This window comes from Mobula hypostoma, chromosome 27 (genome assembly GCF_963921235.1).
Source record: "Mobula hypostoma chromosome 27, sMobHyp1.1, whole genome shotgun sequence".
In the NCBI taxonomy this organism is placed as follows: Eukaryota; Metazoa; Chordata; class Chondrichthyes; order Myliobatiformes; family Myliobatidae; genus Mobula; species Mobula hypostoma.
Genome location: NC_086123.1, coordinates 23,739,670 through 23,759,135, shown reverse-complemented (window position 1 = coordinate 23,759,135; position 19,466 = coordinate 23,739,670). Strand labels below are relative to the sequence as shown.

At 42.8% G+C, this 19,466-nt stretch overlaps 1 protein-coding gene across 1 annotated transcript in view; it reads right to left on the bottom strand.

Moving 5' to 3' along the window:
• The window catches only part of emid1 (EMI domain containing 1), a 438,363-nt gene that overhangs the window by 185,188 nt on the left and 233,709 nt on the right, over positions 1-19,466 (bottom strand). Inside the window, exon 4 of the mRNA XM_063034463.1 lies at positions 17,035-17,121. Within this exon, the coding sequence (XP_062890533.1) occupies positions 17,035-17,121 (87 nt within the window). The remainder of the gene's footprint in view (positions 1-17,034; positions 17,122-19,466) is intronic.

Below are 19,466 nucleotides of genomic sequence, written 5' to 3'. Positions count from 1 at the left end.
CCTCTCTACCACAAAGGCTTTCACCTCCAAACGTTTCCCACCTCCTCTACACCCCCAGCCGAGCCATGGTGAAATCCTCAGCTTTGCCTTTACCATCTCCAGATTCTATTCCCTTATTGCTGCCTTGGCAAACTTCCAGCTTTCCAAACTTCAGCCTGCTGCCCATTGCAAGTCTTACTCATCAATCACTCCTCTCTTGTTGACATTGGATCCTGCTCTCCCAGTGTCTAAAATTTAAACACTTATCCTCATGTTTCAGTGCTTTCATGAGCTTGCCACTGCTAACCTCCTCCAGCTCGACATCCTAATTGGATCCGTCCAGTGCTGGGTTGCTGACTCTAGTGCATTACTTTGGCTTAGAATTTACTTCTTGCATGTTAGCAGCGGCGGTTCGCAGAATTGCCATGTCACAGGAGACTGTTCCACCCTCCAGAAAAGCAGAGCCACCTCATTTGTCCTTTTGCCCATAAATGAGCAAACTATTCTCTAGTAAAGTGCCTATCCCTTTCCCTGTCGAAGGCACTGATCAATCCTGTGTCTACTACCATTATAGACAGTGAATTACAATCACAACCACTCTCTGTGTAATGTAGGTTTTTTTTCCACACAACTCAGAAGCAGAGGGCAATGTGAAGTTACGAAAGAGCACATCTAGCACAATGGATCTGGGATGTGTTTCTTGGTACCTATATTCCAGTAGCAGTGGTCGTTCTTCAGTTATCTTGATTTCAGTCTGAGTTTTCCCTGCTAAATCTCTCCATCTCTGCTTCTTTAAGGCTCCTTAAAATCCATCCGTTTGACCAACCTTCTGATGCCTCCCTTCCCCTCCCTTTCTTTGGCTGAGTGGATATCGCTTTTTGTCAGACTGTACTTCTCTAATTTCTCTCCAGTTAAAATCACTGTATGCTTGCAAGTTACTCTCGTGAAATCCTTCTGGTAGAGGGACAGAGAGGGAAAGAGAGATAGAGAGGGATAGAGAGAGAGAGAAGGAGGGAGAGAGAGAGAGAATGCCTATCAAGGTCTGTGCGGAGGCTTCGGAAATGTGGAAACCCGGATGTCTCGTACCTTGTGGGTTTGAAGCTCTTCTGCAGCCAGGGATACTAGAAATGGCTGGTGCAGTATCTGCTTTTGAACCCGCTCTGCTTTTCAGCGATATACTGGGTCGGTTACTTTGACCCTATGTTCATGCTCCCCACCCTTTGCTCAGCGCATGTTAATTGATCTAGAGTACACTCGGTAGCTGAGGAACTACAGAACTGTAAAGAACTCCGAAAACTCACACACTGAATTAATCATCCTCTCAGTCCTACGCAATCAATTCTTTTATACCGTCTCTCAGTTTCTCCATCCTCAAGAACTACATATTAACACCTGCTTTGTCAATCCCTTACATTTTAGAATCCTGTACATTTCAATGCACTTTACCACCCTCCCCCCTCGCACGCGCACACACACACACACACACACACACACACACACACACACACATACACACTCTTTCTCCTAAACTCCAATGAGTTCAGGCCCATACAGATCAACTGTCGTTCAAAGAATAAAATACTTTGAGCCCACTGATTAGTATTCCTAATCAATGTGTTTAACATCAGTGTACTAAACTGCCCATTGAACACTGTCCAGAGGTATGATCATCATTCCAGAATCAGATTTATTATGAGCGTCTTATTGGACCCGGATGTGGTGTTTTCCACAGCGGTACCAAGACATAAATAATGACATATGTTTTTTATTATTATGTCATCCCTCCTCATCATCCCCAACTCGGGTGCCCCCCAGGGCTGTGTGCTAATCCCACTGCTGTCCACTCCACTCACACGTGACTGCACAGCCAAACACCCCAGCTATCTCATTGTCAAGTTCGCCAATGACACAACAGTGGTGGGGCTCATCACCAACAACGATGAGACGGCCCACACAGGTGGAAGAGCTCGAGGTCTGGTGCCAGGCAGTTAGCTCAATGTCCACAAGACAAAGGAGATGGTTATCAACTTCAGGAGAACTTGCACCACTCATTCCCGTCTTTACATCAGCAGCACAGCAGCGGAAACTGTCAGCAGTTTCAAACTCCTGGGAGTGCACATCTCGCGCAAACTCTCATGGTCCCAGGTCACGTTCTACACAATCAGGACAGCTCAGCATTGACTCTACCTACAGAAGAGGCTGCAGAGAGCTGGACTTCGTACATCCACATTCATGTCATTTGACAGATGCCCAGCAGAAAACATCCTTAACAAGCTGCATCACTGCATGGCATGGAAACTGCACTTCATTGGCTCTACGATGGGTAGTCAAAACTACCCAACACATCACCTGCATCAGCCTGCCCACTATCAAGGACATATATACAGAGCGGTGACAGAAAAGGGCCAGTAACATCATGAAGGATCCCACCCACTCTGCTCATGGACTGTTTGTCCCACTCCCATCAGGGAGCAGGCTATGTAGCATCCACATCAGGACCAGCAGACTGAAAAAACAGTTACTTTCCCCAAGCCGTAAAGATGATCACCACCTCCACCCACTAACTCACCCCACCACGGCCCCAACCACCACTACTTCATCATTTCCTGTCAGAGTCACCTTATGTACAGACACTCCTGTGCCTAGCATCACCTTATGGACGTACAATCAATGTATTTACATAAACTATCTTACACATTTATATTATTACTGTGTTCTTTATCTTATTGTGTTTTTTGTGTTGCATCGAACCTAGAGTAACAATTATTTTGTTCTACGTTACACTTGTGTAGTGGAAATGACATTAACCAATCTTGAATCTTGAATCTGCAGTTCTGTAAGCAAGTACAATTGAACTCATTTCCTGGGAAAGAGAGGAAAACAAACCAGCTTTATTTATTGGATATTTATTCTACCTTCTCTGAAACCTCTTCCACCTCTGACAATATCTTTCCAAGCTGAAATATTAGCACTGTTTTTCTTTCCACCAATGCCTGCTTCACTGAATGCCTCCCGGATTTGTGGTTTTGTAAACATGATGGTGAGGAAGTCACCCAGTCTGCCCCGCCGAACTCCCCAAGTATTTTGTATGTTCCTCCAGTTATTACGACATTACCCAATCTACCCTGCAGATTGCTGTTGTTCCTTTCTGTGGCGCAGAAAGCATTTTCTGTCTGTTTTTACAAGGTTGAAATGCTGGCTCAACACGCAACCCAGCACAGATGGAAAGCATGCAAGGAGTCAGCTGGATTCGAACCCGTGACCACTCGCCTCCAAGTCCAATGTGGATGCCACTACACCACTGGCCGGTTGCCCCCCAGAACTCCCCAAGTGTTTTAGATGCTTTTCCAGTTATTGCCACATTGGGAACAGAATTACTTCACCGCCTTTAAAGGAAGAATATTGTTGCGTTACAGAAACAATAAAGCATTGACAGTGTGCTCCTTCTTCCCAGTTTACTGATCTGATTACTGCTTCCTGTGTAGAAACCCAGAGGGGACAAAGCCTCTTTAACTCTTTGCCAGCTCTGCAAAGCTGGCCAGACTGAAGAACATAAAATCTGTCTGCAACTTTTCTGTCCCTTACTCCTTGAAATATAACAGCACTGATGATTCTTGAAGTAGTCCCTTTTAGGTTGCTTTCACCAAGGTGGTGAAATGAGACTAAAGGCAAAAATATCCCATAGAATATCAATAGAGCAGGGGGAATACCCAACCTTTTTTAAACCATGGACCAATACCATAAAGCAAGGCGTCCACGACATTTACTTGACTCTGCGTTGAACTGTGGGTTTCAGACTCTTTGTGGACTTTGGTTCAGAACACTATTTGCTTGTGGTTGTTGTTTGCATGATCTGCTTTGCTTTTTCCTTTCTCTGAACACTGGGGGTGTTTGACAGTCTTTTCTTTGATGGGTTCTTTTGGGGTTCTTTTTCTCAAGGCTGCCTGCCAGGAGATGAATCAAAAGGCTGTATAATGTATACATACTTTGATAATAAATAACCTTTGAACTTTGACCAGAAGACCACGATCTGTGTGGATTGTTAAAAGCATCTCCACCTCGCTGACAATTATCACTGGCGCTCCACAGGGGTGTGTGCTTAGCCCACTGCTCTACTCTCTCTACGCCCATGACTGTGTGGCTAGGCACAGCTCAGGCAGCATCTATAAAGACCATAAGACCATAAGGCATAGGAGCAGAATTAGACCATCTGGCCCATCGAGTCTGCTCCGCCATTCAATCATGGCTGATCCTTTTTATTCAATCTCCTCCTCAAACCCAGTTCCTGGCCTTCTCCCTGTAACATTTGATGCCGTGTCCAATCAAGAACCTATCAATCTCTGCCTTAAGTACACCCAACGACCTGGCCTCCACAGCTGCCTGTGGTAACAAATTCACCACCCTTTTTTTGCTGATGATACAACCATTGTTGGCAGAATTTCAGATGGTGATGAAGGAGGCGGGGTACGGGAGTGAGATAAACTAGTTAGGAAGGCAGCATCCATCATTAAGGACCCCCACCACCCAGGACATGCCCTCTTTATACTGTTACCATTGGGAAGAAGGTACAGGAGCCTGAAGGCACACAGTCAGCGATCCGGGGACAATTTCTTCCCCTCTGCCATCCGATTTCTAGATGGACATTGAACCCATAAGCACTAACTCACTACTTTTTATTTATGTTATTTTGCACTATGTATTTTAACAGCTATTTAATAGACATACATATACTTACTGTAATTCAGTTCTCTTCTCTATATTTATTTATTTCATTGTAAAGTTAACAAATTTCTCCACGTACGCTGGTGATGTTTAACCTGATTCTGACCCCAGTTTGGGAAACCCTGCAATGAATTGACAAACATTGACGCTAAAACTCGCAGAAACATCGAGAGTACGACAGGTTACCCAACAAGGCATAGATTGTGAACCTCTTAAAAATTGATTCGGAAAGTTCACATTAATGGTGGGGAGATGGCACATCCGATACTGACACTGCCTCACACACCTGGGACTTGGGTTCAGTTCTGAACTCCAGTAATGTCTGTTTGCATGGTCTCTCTGTTACCTCCTGGGTCACAGTCAGGAGGGTCTGGGTTCCTCCCATATCTCACAGATATGCTATTTATGAGTGAATCACCCCTAATGTGGGTAACAAGAAAATCAAAAGGGGTAACACACAGAAGATGCTGGAGGACCTCAGCAAGTCAGGTAGCATCCATGGAGACAAATGAAGAGTCGATGTTTCAGGCCAAAATCTTCATTAGGGTTCTTTATTCTTCTCCATAAATACTACCTGACCTGCTGTGTTCCTTCAGCACTTTTTTTTAGATTATGAGGACACTCAGATCTCGCTTATTGTCATTTAGAAATGCATGCATTAAAAATGATACAATATGTGCGTTCCTCTGATTTACCAGCATCTGCCAGACCTCTTGTGCTTGAAGTCACTTGTGGTGGCACAGTAGCGCAGTGGTCAGCACAACGCTTTACAATACTAGCAGTATGGGTTCAATTCCCACCGCTGCCTGTAAGGAGTTTGTATGTTCTCCCCGTGACCGCCCAGGTTTCCGGCTTGCTCCCACAGGCCAAAGACGTACTGGTTGGTAGGTCATTGTAAATTGTCCCGTAATCAGGCAAGGATTAAATCAGGGGATCGCTGGGTGGCGTGAGTCAAAGGGATGGAAGGGCCTATTCTGTGTTGTATCTCAATAAATAAATGAAATTGAAAGGGGCGTTGACAGGCGTGCAGGAGGGAAAATGAGACGCAGGAGCAAAGCACACAGAATGCTGGAGGAACTCAGCAGCTCAGGCAGCATCTACAGAACCGAATAAACAGCCGACGTTTCGGGCCGAGACCCTTCATCAGTATGGGCCTGATGGGAGTTAGCATGCACCTGGTGGGCAAAATGGCTTCCTTTCGTGATACAGAGAGTAAGGGAGGGAAGGCGCGGATCATGAAACTTGATATTTTACAACTTTCCTAAGTGCACGGTTGGAATCACACGTTGTAATTCCATACACATCGTGATATAATTTTATCATATTACCAGCTGCCAACTGGAAAAGGCTCTCTGAGGTACTAATTCAAGCAGTGGAAACATTTCGGAGAGGGCCCACTGTTAACGTTCCTCAGAGACAGGAGACTACGTACCACATCACTCCACCACTTCTGTAGAGATCTACCTGGGCATAAAATTAAAAACCTGATCTGAGTATAGCCTACTTAGACGCAAGGTGTGACTATTTTTGCGTGATATTTTACCTGGCCCGAACCCAAATATATCATCAGATCCTGTCAGGCTTGGGTTGGGTTATCAGGCTCCAACTTGGAGAGAAAAACATTGGAAGACATTTATCATCTTTGAAAGGAGAGTTTAGTGTGATGACTAAACACAAGGCGATTATTTAAGATGGAATTGTTTAAATGGTGTAAGATGTGAAAAACGGCCATTTAAAAAATACATATTTTCACTCTTCACTCTCAATTGCAGGCTTCTCTTAAAGCTTAGGAGAATGATGGCATCTAACGGCGACTCCTTTTGCTTGCTTCTTCGGAAACAGCTCTATTTCTGTCTTTGACTCTTTTTTGCCCTTTCAGGGTTCTTTTGTAGACCCTGACCTGGAGTTACACTCTGACTTTGGTTCTTTGCAGAAATGGGAGCCGCTCTCAGGGCCTCAGGACCGGCCGCTTTTCGATATGCCAAGGATGCGGCCTGGAAGACGTGCGCGCCTTCAGGGTGCTAGATTTTTGTGGCTCTAGAGGCGGGCGGATTCAAAGCCAGTGCCGCCACCTGGTGTGTGGTGGGAGATGGAAGATCGAAAGCAGCGAGCTGGCTGCTGGCTGTGTGCCCAGAGACCCAAGTTCTTTGGGCACAGAGCTCGGAAAAAGCAATGCAACAAGACCATAAATCAGCGAGCTGCTTTGTTATGCCTCCCCTCTCATTGTGAAACGGGGACACCTCTTTTTCCCCTATTAGGGAGAGGAGAGAGCCTGTGGAATGTCGAATTACCGGGTGAACAAGCAGCCTTTGGGGTACTGCATGTCTGTGTCTTTACTGATGTTTTGCTGCACGCTTGAGTGCTCTGTGGGGAGAGGCTGATGCTTTTTTGCTGGTGGGGGAGTGAGGGGTCATTGCCTTGCTGCTACTTATGCGTGGGAGGGGGGAGCTGGGAGGGGCTTTAGGGTTCTAACACTTAACTGTCATTCATTCTTTGGGGCACTCCTCTGTTTTTGTGGGTGTGAAGAAAAAGAATTTCACGGTGTATATTGTATACATTTCTCTGACATCAAATGTATCTATTGAACCTATTAGTCACATGGAATGCTGTTGAACATATTGTCCGGTTTACATGCAGTGATGGCCCATAAACAGCAGCTAGGGGAAAGAAGGAGCATCTCAGTGAATACTCTTAACAGGAGCACATCTTACAACATGGCACATTACAACCCTCAGGACTGAATTGAATAATTTCAGATAACCAGCCTTTCCAGCCTATAGAAGAGCAGATCAATTCTGTTGAAAGTTCATTATGCTATATCGGTTAGATTTGACTGTTTCTTCACAGGAGAACCCCAAACTTCCCAAGATTTCCAAAATTCTCCATTTTAATTTCGGGTTGCTAGCGTCTGCAGTATTTTGTACCTCCAGTATGTATTTTGTAGCTTTTTGCAATTCCTCTAGTCTTTCTGCTTTACTCTTCCCTCCTCTGATTGGCATTTGTTCACTTATATTCACATGTTCTCCCAGGTAGATAGCTTGTGGTCAACAAGTCTTCATTACTCTCTGCCATGAGCTCTTCAGACCAGCGTGGGGCGTAGCACAGCATTGGGCCTTGGAACTCCAACACACCTGAACATCATTGATTTGGTTTAACCGCAACTTGTTAAGTGACCGGTTTAATCGTTAAGCTTTCCTTGTGTTTCTCACGCTGCTTGTTTTTTTTGAATACGGGTTCCTCGCGCATCCTGCTTTTAGTTTATTGAGTTTTGATTTTGATTTGCACGCGTTCCTGTGCTACTTGCACTCTAAGTTCGTCACGACTAGCGTTCGTCGCTGAGTCCCGAACTTGGGTTCCGAGTGAACTAACGTTCTGTGTACTCCAGCCCTCTCGAGTAAGTTAGCTCAGAGTCATTTGCTATTTCTTTGTTATGTTCTTCAAATAAATCCTCGTCGTTACTTTCTACCTTTGAGTCTCAATTTTACTCTGTGCCTAGGTTCATTTGTCTTGTTACACCCTCAGGTGGGAGATCATTGACTTGAAATATTAACTCTTTCCACAGATGCTGCATGACCAGTTGAGTATCACCCAGGACATGCTCTCTTCTCATTGCTACCATGAGCGAGGAGGTACAAGAGCCTGAAGACACACACACTCAACATTTTAGGAACAGCTTCTTCCCCTGCTCCAACAAATTTCTGAATGGACAATGAACCAACGAACACTTCCTCAATTATTTTTCCTCTCTTTTTAAAGTACTTATTAAATTTAATCTATTTTTATTTTATATTATTGAGATATACCGTAGACACTTCTGGCCCTTCGAGCTGCCCTGTCCAGCAATCCCCAGATTTAATCCTAGCTTAATCACAGGAAAATTTAAAATGACCACCTAAACTACCAATTGGTAAGTGTTTGGACTGTGGGAGGCAACCGGAGCACCAGGAGGAAACCCACATGGTTATGGGGAGAACGTACAAACTCCTAACAGGCAGAGGCAGAAATTGAACCTGGGTCGCCTGTACGGTAAAGCATTCTGCTAACCACTACACTACCACGCCGCCCTAATTTAATTTAATTAAAAAATATATTTCTTATTATAATTCATAGTTTTTAAAATTATGTATTGCAATGCACTGCAGCTGCAAAAGGACAAATTTAATGAGGTATTCCAGTAATATTAAATCCCATTCTGATATTTCTGGCATTTTTTCTTATTATTTATTGTCCACCACCAATGCTTGTGTCACCTTGTCTCTCTTGGTCTCTACCTGTCACTCCCTTTCTCTGCAAAGTCAAACACATTGATGTCTACGTTTTCTCATTAATGACGAATAGACCTACTGTTTCTCCCTCCATAGGTGCTGCCTATCCTGTTGAGTATTTCCAGCACTTTCTGATCTTTTAACAGTTACAGAAAAATTATTTTTTACTGCTGCAGAAATGTGGAAAGAAACCAGCAGGCCTCATTCTAAAGTTGCTGTTTCACTATCGGACAACTTCATACAGAACTTCACGAGACAAAGCAATGGAATTAAAATCATATCACACATATCAAATTATACCAATAATTAAATAGTCATGTAATCAGATTAACTCACGTATTCCTCACATCAATGTAAATAGTACATTCCACAATTCAGTGGGTTTTCTTTTATATTGAGATGACTCCCAGAACATTGAACAAAATCATTGACTAAACCTGCTTCAATTGCATTTTAAAAGTATAAAATTGTAGATTTGGACTCTAATTCAGGTTTATGATGTGTTTCTAGATCTGGCTGCAAGATTTTATTACTATTTTTGGGCAATTTCTGAATTGGGGCAGCTGACAGACAATGAACACTGAGCTGAACTGCAATGAAATAGGCCTTTTGAGTTTACATTTTATACTCTGTATTTTCTCGTTTTTTTTGTTACCACTTGTGTGATTTTTTTGCAGGTGGGGGAGGGGGTTTTTGATGTTTGGTGTTTTTCTTTGAAGGGGTTGGCTCGTTGTTTCGTGGCTGTCCGTGGGGAAGGCGAATCTCCAGGTTGTACTCTGCATGCACACTTTTAGAATAAATGTACTTTGAATCTTGAATTTATCTGCAGGAGTTGACAGCAGTTGTCCTTCCCATCAATCCTGCTCCTCAAAAACCCGTACGGGAGTTCAGGTCTACAGCGGGGAATAATAATTCAATCTTGCGTCAAAACCCAGCGTGAACAGGGTTCAGAAAAAAAACCTACAGAACAAAGGAAAGGACGTTGTGCACAGCAGGAATATCCTGACTCCTCACTGACTAAGGTTAGACCCCGACACAACCAATTGGCAGCGTACGAATCGGGATGCAGGATTTGATTGGTGGGTGATGAGCTCAGCAGTGGAAGCATTTGCTATTCTTGCGAACCAGCGGAGTTGAGGAAACCAACGGGAAGGAAAGGCATTTTTGGAAAAATGAGGAAAGAGGGTTGGCTGCTGAAGGTGAACAGGACCCAAATGACGGTATGTAGGTTGAAGCCCCATTAAGTCTCTGTCATACCTTATCCACATTTCGCAAAAGTTTACTTCCCACTGCAAACACAGTTTACAAAATAATCTCTGCCTGGTGAGTGTCTTCAAATGAGTGGTTGGGTTAGAAGGAAATCCTACTGCATCATTTTATTAGCTGGCAGATTAAATCTAATTCACACTGCTCAGAAACTGCCTTTAAGAACAGTCCTAGAGGTGGAAGATCACTGTAACTCCCCCCTCCCCACATACACACACAGTGACTTGACCTCTTTATTTACAATGGGAAAGCAATCAATCATTGGTATTGTGAATCAGTGGGCAGGGCAGGAACTGACAAATACTGAAAGAGTAGTTGCAATAATGCCAACAAAAGAGGCACCATTCCCTCCTCTGCCGCCTGATGCTCTCAACTCTGAGGTCAGCAATAAATTGTTACAAGGATCTAAACAGAACTTCAAGTCACATAAACTATTTGTTTTAAACTTGTACACATGGTGGTTTCCATCCTAAATAACCCAACTTGTATGAGTAATTTCAGGGCTGAATGAAATACTCCACAACCCACTCAAAAGAGGGTTCATACAAAATAATAAATTTACGCCGAGTTCAAAGCACCAGTACAAATTTTTTTCTCCTAATATTTGAAATAGGAAGGATTTTGTATGCTTAACATTTGGGAGATGGCCCATAGGCAATTAATCAGGAGCCAAGGAAGATATGTAGGATCTCTGATGAAACTAGACTTCCAGGAGCCATGCAATGATTTTATTGCTCATCTCATCCTTATTTAGAATAAAGAATGACACTAAATTATAAAAGAACACGCAAGAGAAAAGCAAGATTTTCACAGCTGTCCTACATTTTCTAAGTGTTGTTTGATTTGGCCTTAGAACTAATCACCTCAGAAAAGGAACAATGAATCAATTAACTGATTAAAGCTAATTACTTCCAATTAATTTACTGGACAATTAATCAATGAATTGGTTAAAATTTATCACTTCCAATGCATAGAAAATTAATTGATCAAAGCTGATTACTTCCACTACTACTCCAAAGGAAGGTAGGTATTTCTTGTCCTGATAATCACTTCATTTTTTTTACTAATTGGCACATTTTATTATCACAGACATGAGAAAGACTGTAGATGCTGGAAATCAATAGACAATAGGTGCAGGAGTAGGCCATTCGGCCCTTCGAGCCAGCACCGCCATTCACTGTGATCATGGCTGACCATCCACAATCAGTATCCAGTTCCTGCCTTATCCCCATAACCTTTGATTCCGCTATCTTTAAGAGCTCTATCCATCTCTTTCTTGAAAGCATCCAGAGACTTGACCTCCACAGCCTTCTGGGGCAGAGCATTCCATATATCCACCACTCTCTGGGTGAAAAAGTTCTTCCTCAACTCCATTCTAAATGGCCTACCCCTTATTCTTAAACTGTGGCCTCTGGTTCTGGACTCACCTATTTGCGGGAACATGCTTCCTGCCTCCAGCGTGTCCGATCCCTTAATAATCTTATGTGTTTCAATAAGATCCCCTCTCAGCCTTCTAAATTCCAGAGTATACAAGCCCAGTTGCTCCAATCTTTCGGCATATGACAATCTCGCCATCCTGGGAATTAACCTTGTGAACCTACGCCGCACTCCCTCAATAGCAAGAATGTCCTTCCTCAAATTTGGAGATCAAAGCTGCACACAGTACTCCAGGTGTGGTCTCACCAGGGCCCTGTACAGCTGCAGAAGGACCTCTTTGCTCTTATACTCAATTCCCCTTGTTATGAAGGCCAGCATGCCATTAGCTTTCTTCACTGCCTGCTGTATTTGCATGCTTGCTTTCAGTGACTGATGTACAAGAACACCTAGATCTCATTGTGCTTCCCCTTTTCCTAACTTGACTCCATTTAGATACTAATCTGCCTTCCCGTTCTTAGCAAAGCAAAGCAACTCTCTCTCTCTCACACACACACAAAATGCTGGAGGAACTCAACAGGTCAGGCAGCACTTATGGAAAGGAATGAGCAGGTGCTGTTTCAGGCTGAGAACCTTCTTCAGGACTGAAAAGGAAGGGGGAAGACACCTGAATAAAAAGGCAGGGGAGGGGAAGGAGGTTCGCTGGAAGGTGGTAATTGAAGCCAGGTGGGTGGGAAAGGTAAAGGGCTGGAGAAGAAGGAACCCTTTAGGAGAGGAGAGTGGACCACGGGAGAATGGGAAGGAGGAGGGGACCCAGGGGGAAATAATAGGCAGGTGAGAAGAGGTGGAGGTCAGAGTGGGGAATAGAAGAAGGGGGAGGGAGGAGGGATTTATTTTAACTGTAAGAAGAAATCGTTATTCATGCCATCAATTTACCCAAATGGAATATGGAGTGCCATGGGAGGGGTGTGGGACAGGGGGCGGTGAAGGAACGCTGAAGAAGAGGAGGGTGGCACGGGTGCAGACACATCCAGCCCTAAGACACCAGGCCAGGTCATTTCATTCCGAACAATTGGTTTATTAATTATTACAGAATGTCTCTCTGGTGTTTCCCACACCCTCCCTTTTTCCCAACCATGATTCCTGTATCCCTGCCTCCTTCCCACTTTCGGTCCACAACAGAGACCCACGTCAGAATCAGGTTTATCACCAGTCACATATGTAATGAAATTTGTTTTTACTGCGGCAGCAGAGTATAGTGCAATACATAAAATTACCAAGCACTATGCAAAAGTCTCTCTCTCTCTCTCGCTCTCTCTCTCTTGCTTAGTACTGTGAATTATTTTTCTTTCTTATTTGACTGACTATAATATTTCAAACATGTGATTAAAATTGTGAACAAATATATGCCCAGACAAAAATTTCAGCCCATGATTTCCTGAAATTGTTTCAACAGTAAAGCCGCATCAGCTATTTATCTCCACCATCAAATAGTCTCGCAGTTCCTGTATTATTTTACACATTTCACATAAACCCCAGTAGTTACAATTACTGGTGCATTCATTATGTGCTGTGTTGTATGACGTGGGCAATCATATCTTATCATTGACTGTGATTGTTCTTGGCAAATTTTTCCACAGAAGTGGTTTGCCATTGCCTTCTTCTGGGCAGTGTCTTTACAAGATGGGTGATCCCAGCCATTATCAATACTCTTCAGAGACTGTCTGCCTGGTGTCAGTGGTCGCATAACCAGGATTTGTGATATGCACCACCTGCTCCCATGTCTTCACACGACCCTGATCAGGGTGGGGGGGGGTGCTAAGCAGGGGCCACACCTTGCCCAAACGTGACCTGCAGGCTAGTGGAGGGAAGGAGCACCTTACACCTCCTTTGGTAGAGACGTATCCCGACCCCGCCATGTGTTACACCAGGTTTCTCAAAAAGGTGTTGTTTTAATGGCAAGAATGAAGCTCCTTTACTGTTAATTTTCACAGAAAGGTCACAGCTTTTGCGCTTAACCTGGCTTCCAAGGAATTAAGATCTTTCAGCACTGTTGGGGGTAGTCGGTTGTCGGAGGCCACTCAGTTAGATTAAAAGCCACTTTGCCAGTATTCATGACATTTATATCACCAAATTGCCAGAGTAATAAACCATTAGGAATTATGGAATCTACCTGTACATTTCTGATATAATGTATCAGTCTGAAAGGAGGGGAGGGTTATTCAGACAGTGTATGGATATCTTGGATATGAGTCTCTGAACCACATAAATGAGTCAAAGCAGTATCATGCTCCGTCACTGAAATGTTCCCACAACCTATGGACTTACTGTCAAGGACACCTCATTTCATGTTCTAGATATTTATTACTTACTTACTTAATATTATTTTTCTTAGTTTGCATAGTTTGTTGCCTTTCACACATTAGTCATTTGTCCATCCTGTTGGATGTGGTCTATTGCGTTTCTTGGATTTACTGTGTATGCCCACAAGAAAATGAATCTTAGGGTTGCATCTGGTGACGTACATAAATTTGGATAATAAATTGACTTTGAAGTTTGAACTTTGCTTTATCAGAAGGATTACACTGTTAAGATTTATTGCTGTAGATAAATGCGTGTGACTAACAGAAAGCCCTTACAGTGTTTTTGTTACAGGACATAAAGCTGGGCTAAAAGTCAACAACTCCACCGCAGAATTAAGTAAGAAAATTTTTGCTGATGACCAATAGAATTTCTGTTTAGAGAAATTTCTGTGTTTACACTAATCCTACCCTAAAAAATTCTACTCTCCTCATTCCTGCTAACACTATCCAGATTCTAGCATTCACCTGCATCTGGGGTAGGGGAATTTAGAATAGCCAATTAAACTACTGATTTGCATGTCTTTGGCTGCGAGAACAAACCAGAGTACCTGAAGGAATCCCAGGCAATTACAAGGACAACGAGAAGACTTCATTCAGACAGCATGAGAAATAAGGGCAGCAATGGGGTCATTGAGCTGTGATGCAATCATGTTACGAGCTGTGTCGCTGCATTTTGAATTTTGGAGTCATGGGCATCTCACGCATTTGTGAGTATATGTGGTCTATGGTGAGTGTGTATATATATATATATATATATATATATATGAACCACATTTTGTTCGGGGTAAACTGTTTCCAAGCGACAGACTGGGATTTCCTTACAGCAATTCCCTTTAAATCAGGCAACTGCAGAGATAACTGCATTATTAAAACCTTTCTCTGACTGTGCTCAGAAACAGTTATAGTCCAGAATATTGCAAGTGAATAGCCCCTGCTTTAAAGGTGCATTTCACAGGAGATGATATTAAATGGAGTAATGGAATCATAGTAAAGTACAGCACAGAAGCCCATCCTGTCCATGCTGAGCCATTTAAATTACATATTCACAGCGGCCTGCACTGGGGCCAGAGCCCTCCATCATGTGCCACGTCATATGACATCATCATTATGTGCCACATCATATGACGAGGGTGATCATGGTCTCATGACCATGATTATTCTTGGTAAATTTTTCTGTGGAAGTGGTTTGCCATTGCCGCCTTCTGGGCAGTGTCTTTACAAGACAGGTGACCCCAGCAATGATCACCACTCTTCAAAGATTGGCTGCCTGGCGACAGTGGTTGCATAACCAGGACTTGTGACATGCACCAGTTGCTCATACGACCATCCATCACCTGCTCCCACGGCTTTACATGACCTTGATTGGTGGGGGATTGGGGGGGGGGGGCTAAGCAGGTGCTACACCTTGCCCAAGGGTGACCTGTAGGTTAGCAAAGGGTAGGAGCGCCTTACATCTCCTTTGGTAGAAACACATCTCCACCCCACCACCCATATTAGATATGTAAAAATGCACAATGCGAAGTATCTGGCCAAGTTTCTGAACTGTGCAAGTCAACCTGTAAATGACAGTAGTGGTTATCAACTTCATAAAAAAATATACCTTTTCATTGGTCTGAGTGTCTGGATTGAAAATCATTCATTTTCTCTTGAAATATTCATGAAATGTATCGGTTTTAAAAACCATCACAGTGTTTTATATTGTAAACAAATAACACTCCATTGATGGAATTGAAGGATATGCAGATTATCCACAAACTACATCGTAGATCTGAAATAATTCTTGGTACATTAAAGCAATATGCAAGCAAAGAACAAATGGAAAAGAACCTCCATCTTCTCTCCTGGAGCTCTCCTGACCTTATCCAAGTTCTCCAACCCATGCCGCATTGGTTCTGCCGTGTCCTTATCCCCAAATTCTTTGGATTATTCTACTTCCCCAAGCAATCCGACGTACACATTCAACAATGATTTGCTTGAAGTGCCTGGACTTCCCTTCTGACCTTTGCACTCTATAATTGACCTAGCATAGGCTTGGCAGGATACAATTTCTGATTTGTAAATGCTGGAAAAAAAAGTTAATTTTACCTTGCATTCAGACACAAATAACAAAAAATAAATCCTCGTCATTACTAGTTAGAATTCAGTCAAAAATCAGCAACCAGGCAGGTTTTTAAAAGTGGAGCCAACATTCCAAGGAAGCAGGATTTACATTTTTCAACTTCTGTCCTTACAAATGTAAAGTAAATAAATACACACAAAGATATGTTCTTAACTTATGCATATTTATTTTCTATTATCACCTGTGAAAACCTATACTTTTATTGCTAATACGAGGAAGTCTGCAGATGCTGGAAATCCAAAGCAACGCATGTAAAATAGTGGAGGAACTCAGCAGGTCAGGCAGCATCTATGGAAATGATGAAGCAGTGGATGTTTTCTGGTTGATACCCTTCTTCAGGACTGGAAAGGAAGGGGGAAGTCACCAGGATAAAAAGGCTAGGGGGAGGGGAAGGAGGGTAGCTAGAAGGCGATAGGTGATGCTAAGTGGATGGGAAAGGTCAAGGGCTGGAGAAGAAGGAATCTGATAGGAGAGGATGGTAGACCATGGGACGAGGAGACCCAGGGAGAAGTGATAGGCAGGTGAGAAGAGGTAAGAGGCCGAAGTGGGAAACTGAAGATGTGGGAAAGGGGAGGGGAAAAACCTTATCAGAAGGAGAAATCGATATTCATGCTACCTGGTTGGAGGCTAATGTTAAGCTTTGATAAAATTCTGTGGCCCCCAAAACACCTAATTTTCTGCAAAATTAAGATTGAATTAATTGCCTAAAAATAAATGCTTCATTGCTACAATGAATAAAATTTGAATTCTGCTGAATTGAGTCTTTTACAATGTGTCTATATTCTCACCAAAACACATACAGGTAGTTGGTAAAGGACATGGCCTTCTATGCAGTGTTATCCACTAGGAAACTTTCTACTCCTTCTAGAATTTAAACCACGTGATGCCGCCATAAATGACTAGTCCTGGCTATTTAATTTCATCAGAATATCGGTGAAATCCTTACTTGAAAGGTCTCCTGATTTTGCTTGTAGTCGGCGAATGTGAGATATCTGACGACCGCCATCCAAGGCTTCCAGGAAGTTTCCAGTTTCTGTAATGCAAAGCGACAGTCTAAATTTTGGTAATGAAAAATACAATCTTTGGTAAAACTGTTGCTTTCATGGAGTTCTAACTAAAGTTTTACAAAACGTGAGATGTCACTGCAAATATTAAGGAGGTAACAATTTTCAGAGAAGTTCAATTTTAGTATCATTCAATCAATTTGTGATGGATTCATTGACTTTATTGCAAACCATTTTAATTCTGTAACTAATTGCACCTGCCTTATGGTGAATGAAGAGAAAGAGAACAAGTCCTTAGGAGGCAAGTTAGCTTGAGTTGCAACTATGCATTTAGTGAATGAGGTAATATTCCGGGTGTATTGTCCACAGAAGATCAATGCCATTGACCAGACAGTGCACAGTGTACCCTCCTCAAGCAGGCGTTCTGAAGCTTGAAAACCTTAATCAGGACCTAACGCTTACTTAGGGACCCCATTGCAAATCTGGCAAAAATTACGACTGTCAGCTCACACTCAGAGTTGCTGCCTGTTATGCCATTGGCGTTTAGGGCAGCTGTTTATGCTGTTCCCGTAACGATTTTGTTTGACCAGTCAGGGTTGTTAGCTCTGAGCTGAACCCTCAAACCTGGAGGATTAGTGGACCACTCTTAGCCTGGCCTCTACCCTTTGACCTGTTTGACCAAGGGTGAAAGCACAAGGCCCCGACTCCAGCCAACATAGCTGTCCAGGTCATTGAGGTATGCAAGCCGCTAGACCTACAACAAGGTTGTGGTCCTCTTGGAGGCTTGCACTCAATGAGTGGTCCTTAATTTGACCACCGTAAACTGCAAAATAATAGGTAATTACTTTTATATGTACCCTACAATGGACCCAGGATGAGCCTCAAAATGGAGCTAAAGCTTCTCCTTAAGATTAGATCTGCTGCTTTTGCTGCCCTCTTTCACCCATAGCAACACCAGGGTTGCCTTGGTGCCCAAGGTGGTTCATTTTCCCAGTGCCTCACGTGGTGAAGAATATTAGGATCTCAGAATAGTGTCCACAGCTCTCTTTCAAAATCAGCTTTGAGGTCCTAACTTGAAGCAGGCCCCAGACTAATGTCTGCATGTGTGTGTTACAGGCGGGAGAGGAAGCCGAGATCACAGGGAGGTTAATAAGGAGCATCTTTAACCAGAAAAATAGTTTCTTTGCTAATGTAGACAAGGATGAAAAGTGCACAAGTTGTACTTTATGTTTAAAATATTGGACTTACGTAAGTCCTAACTTCATTATTTTTCAAGTTGATGGTTACAGGTGAAATGTTGAAGTTACAAACTTTGTCAATTACTAGCTACAATGGACAGTAAAATCATGCCGAGTATAAAACCAGCTCCGCACCTAACCAACTCTGTCAGTTTCTTGATGAGAGAGCTATGTTAAAATGATCCCACAAGCAGATAAAATAATTCTTGCTTCCTTCTGAAATCATCACAATTGTTGGCAGAGTAACAATTACATCAATGTGACATTGCAGACTGATAAAATAGATTTTCTTCTCAAAAGTGAGACATAAACATGTCAAGATTGAAATACCAGACATAAATACCTTTTGTCCGACTCTCAAATAAGTAAAACCTGATACTGTTAGGCTTTTTTTTTGGATAAAATTGAAGATGTAGTTTCTAAGAATTTCCCCTTCCAAGCTCTAGGCTTTGTCAGGAGCCAGAACTGCCCTCAGCAAGTCAGCTTTCAAGAAAACACCAGTCATGTATCGTAAAACATCTGTCACCTATAAAAATGCACAGGAACTTGTCATGGCTATCAGCGGGCATCGCCTTTACATTTTGCCAAAATGTGTTCTTCACGACACTGGAGAAACATCATCATCAGCAGTTGAAGCAGCAGGGAGCACCTGCTGCAGGGCTTGGAAGTCAATCAAGAGCTGTACTTTGAAAGTGTAGGCAATGGGATACGCACTCATCCTGGAGTTTTGACAGATACACCAGGGGCCCTTTATAACATCTTAAGACCAGTGCACAGAACGAATTATATATTATTATTAAATGCATTATTCAGCTCCCCATCATTGACTTTGTTATACAAGTTCCCCAATGTTGAGAACAGTGCATTGTCAACATGCATGTTCAGTGATGGTCGCTGATAACTCAGGAGACCTGAACATTATTTCATTTACCAGTTAGGATTATCTCTGTGACTGCCATGTAGAAAATGCCATAATTGTGATGAGAATATTTGTTTGCGTATTTAATCTCAAAAGAGGTTAAAACATGCAATTCTGAATCAATCAATAATCTGTTCAAGGCCGTCAGAAGTGTTAAAATAGAAAGCATGGGCTCAGGTAGAGAGGAAAAAGTGCACAGATTTGATCCAACAAATGA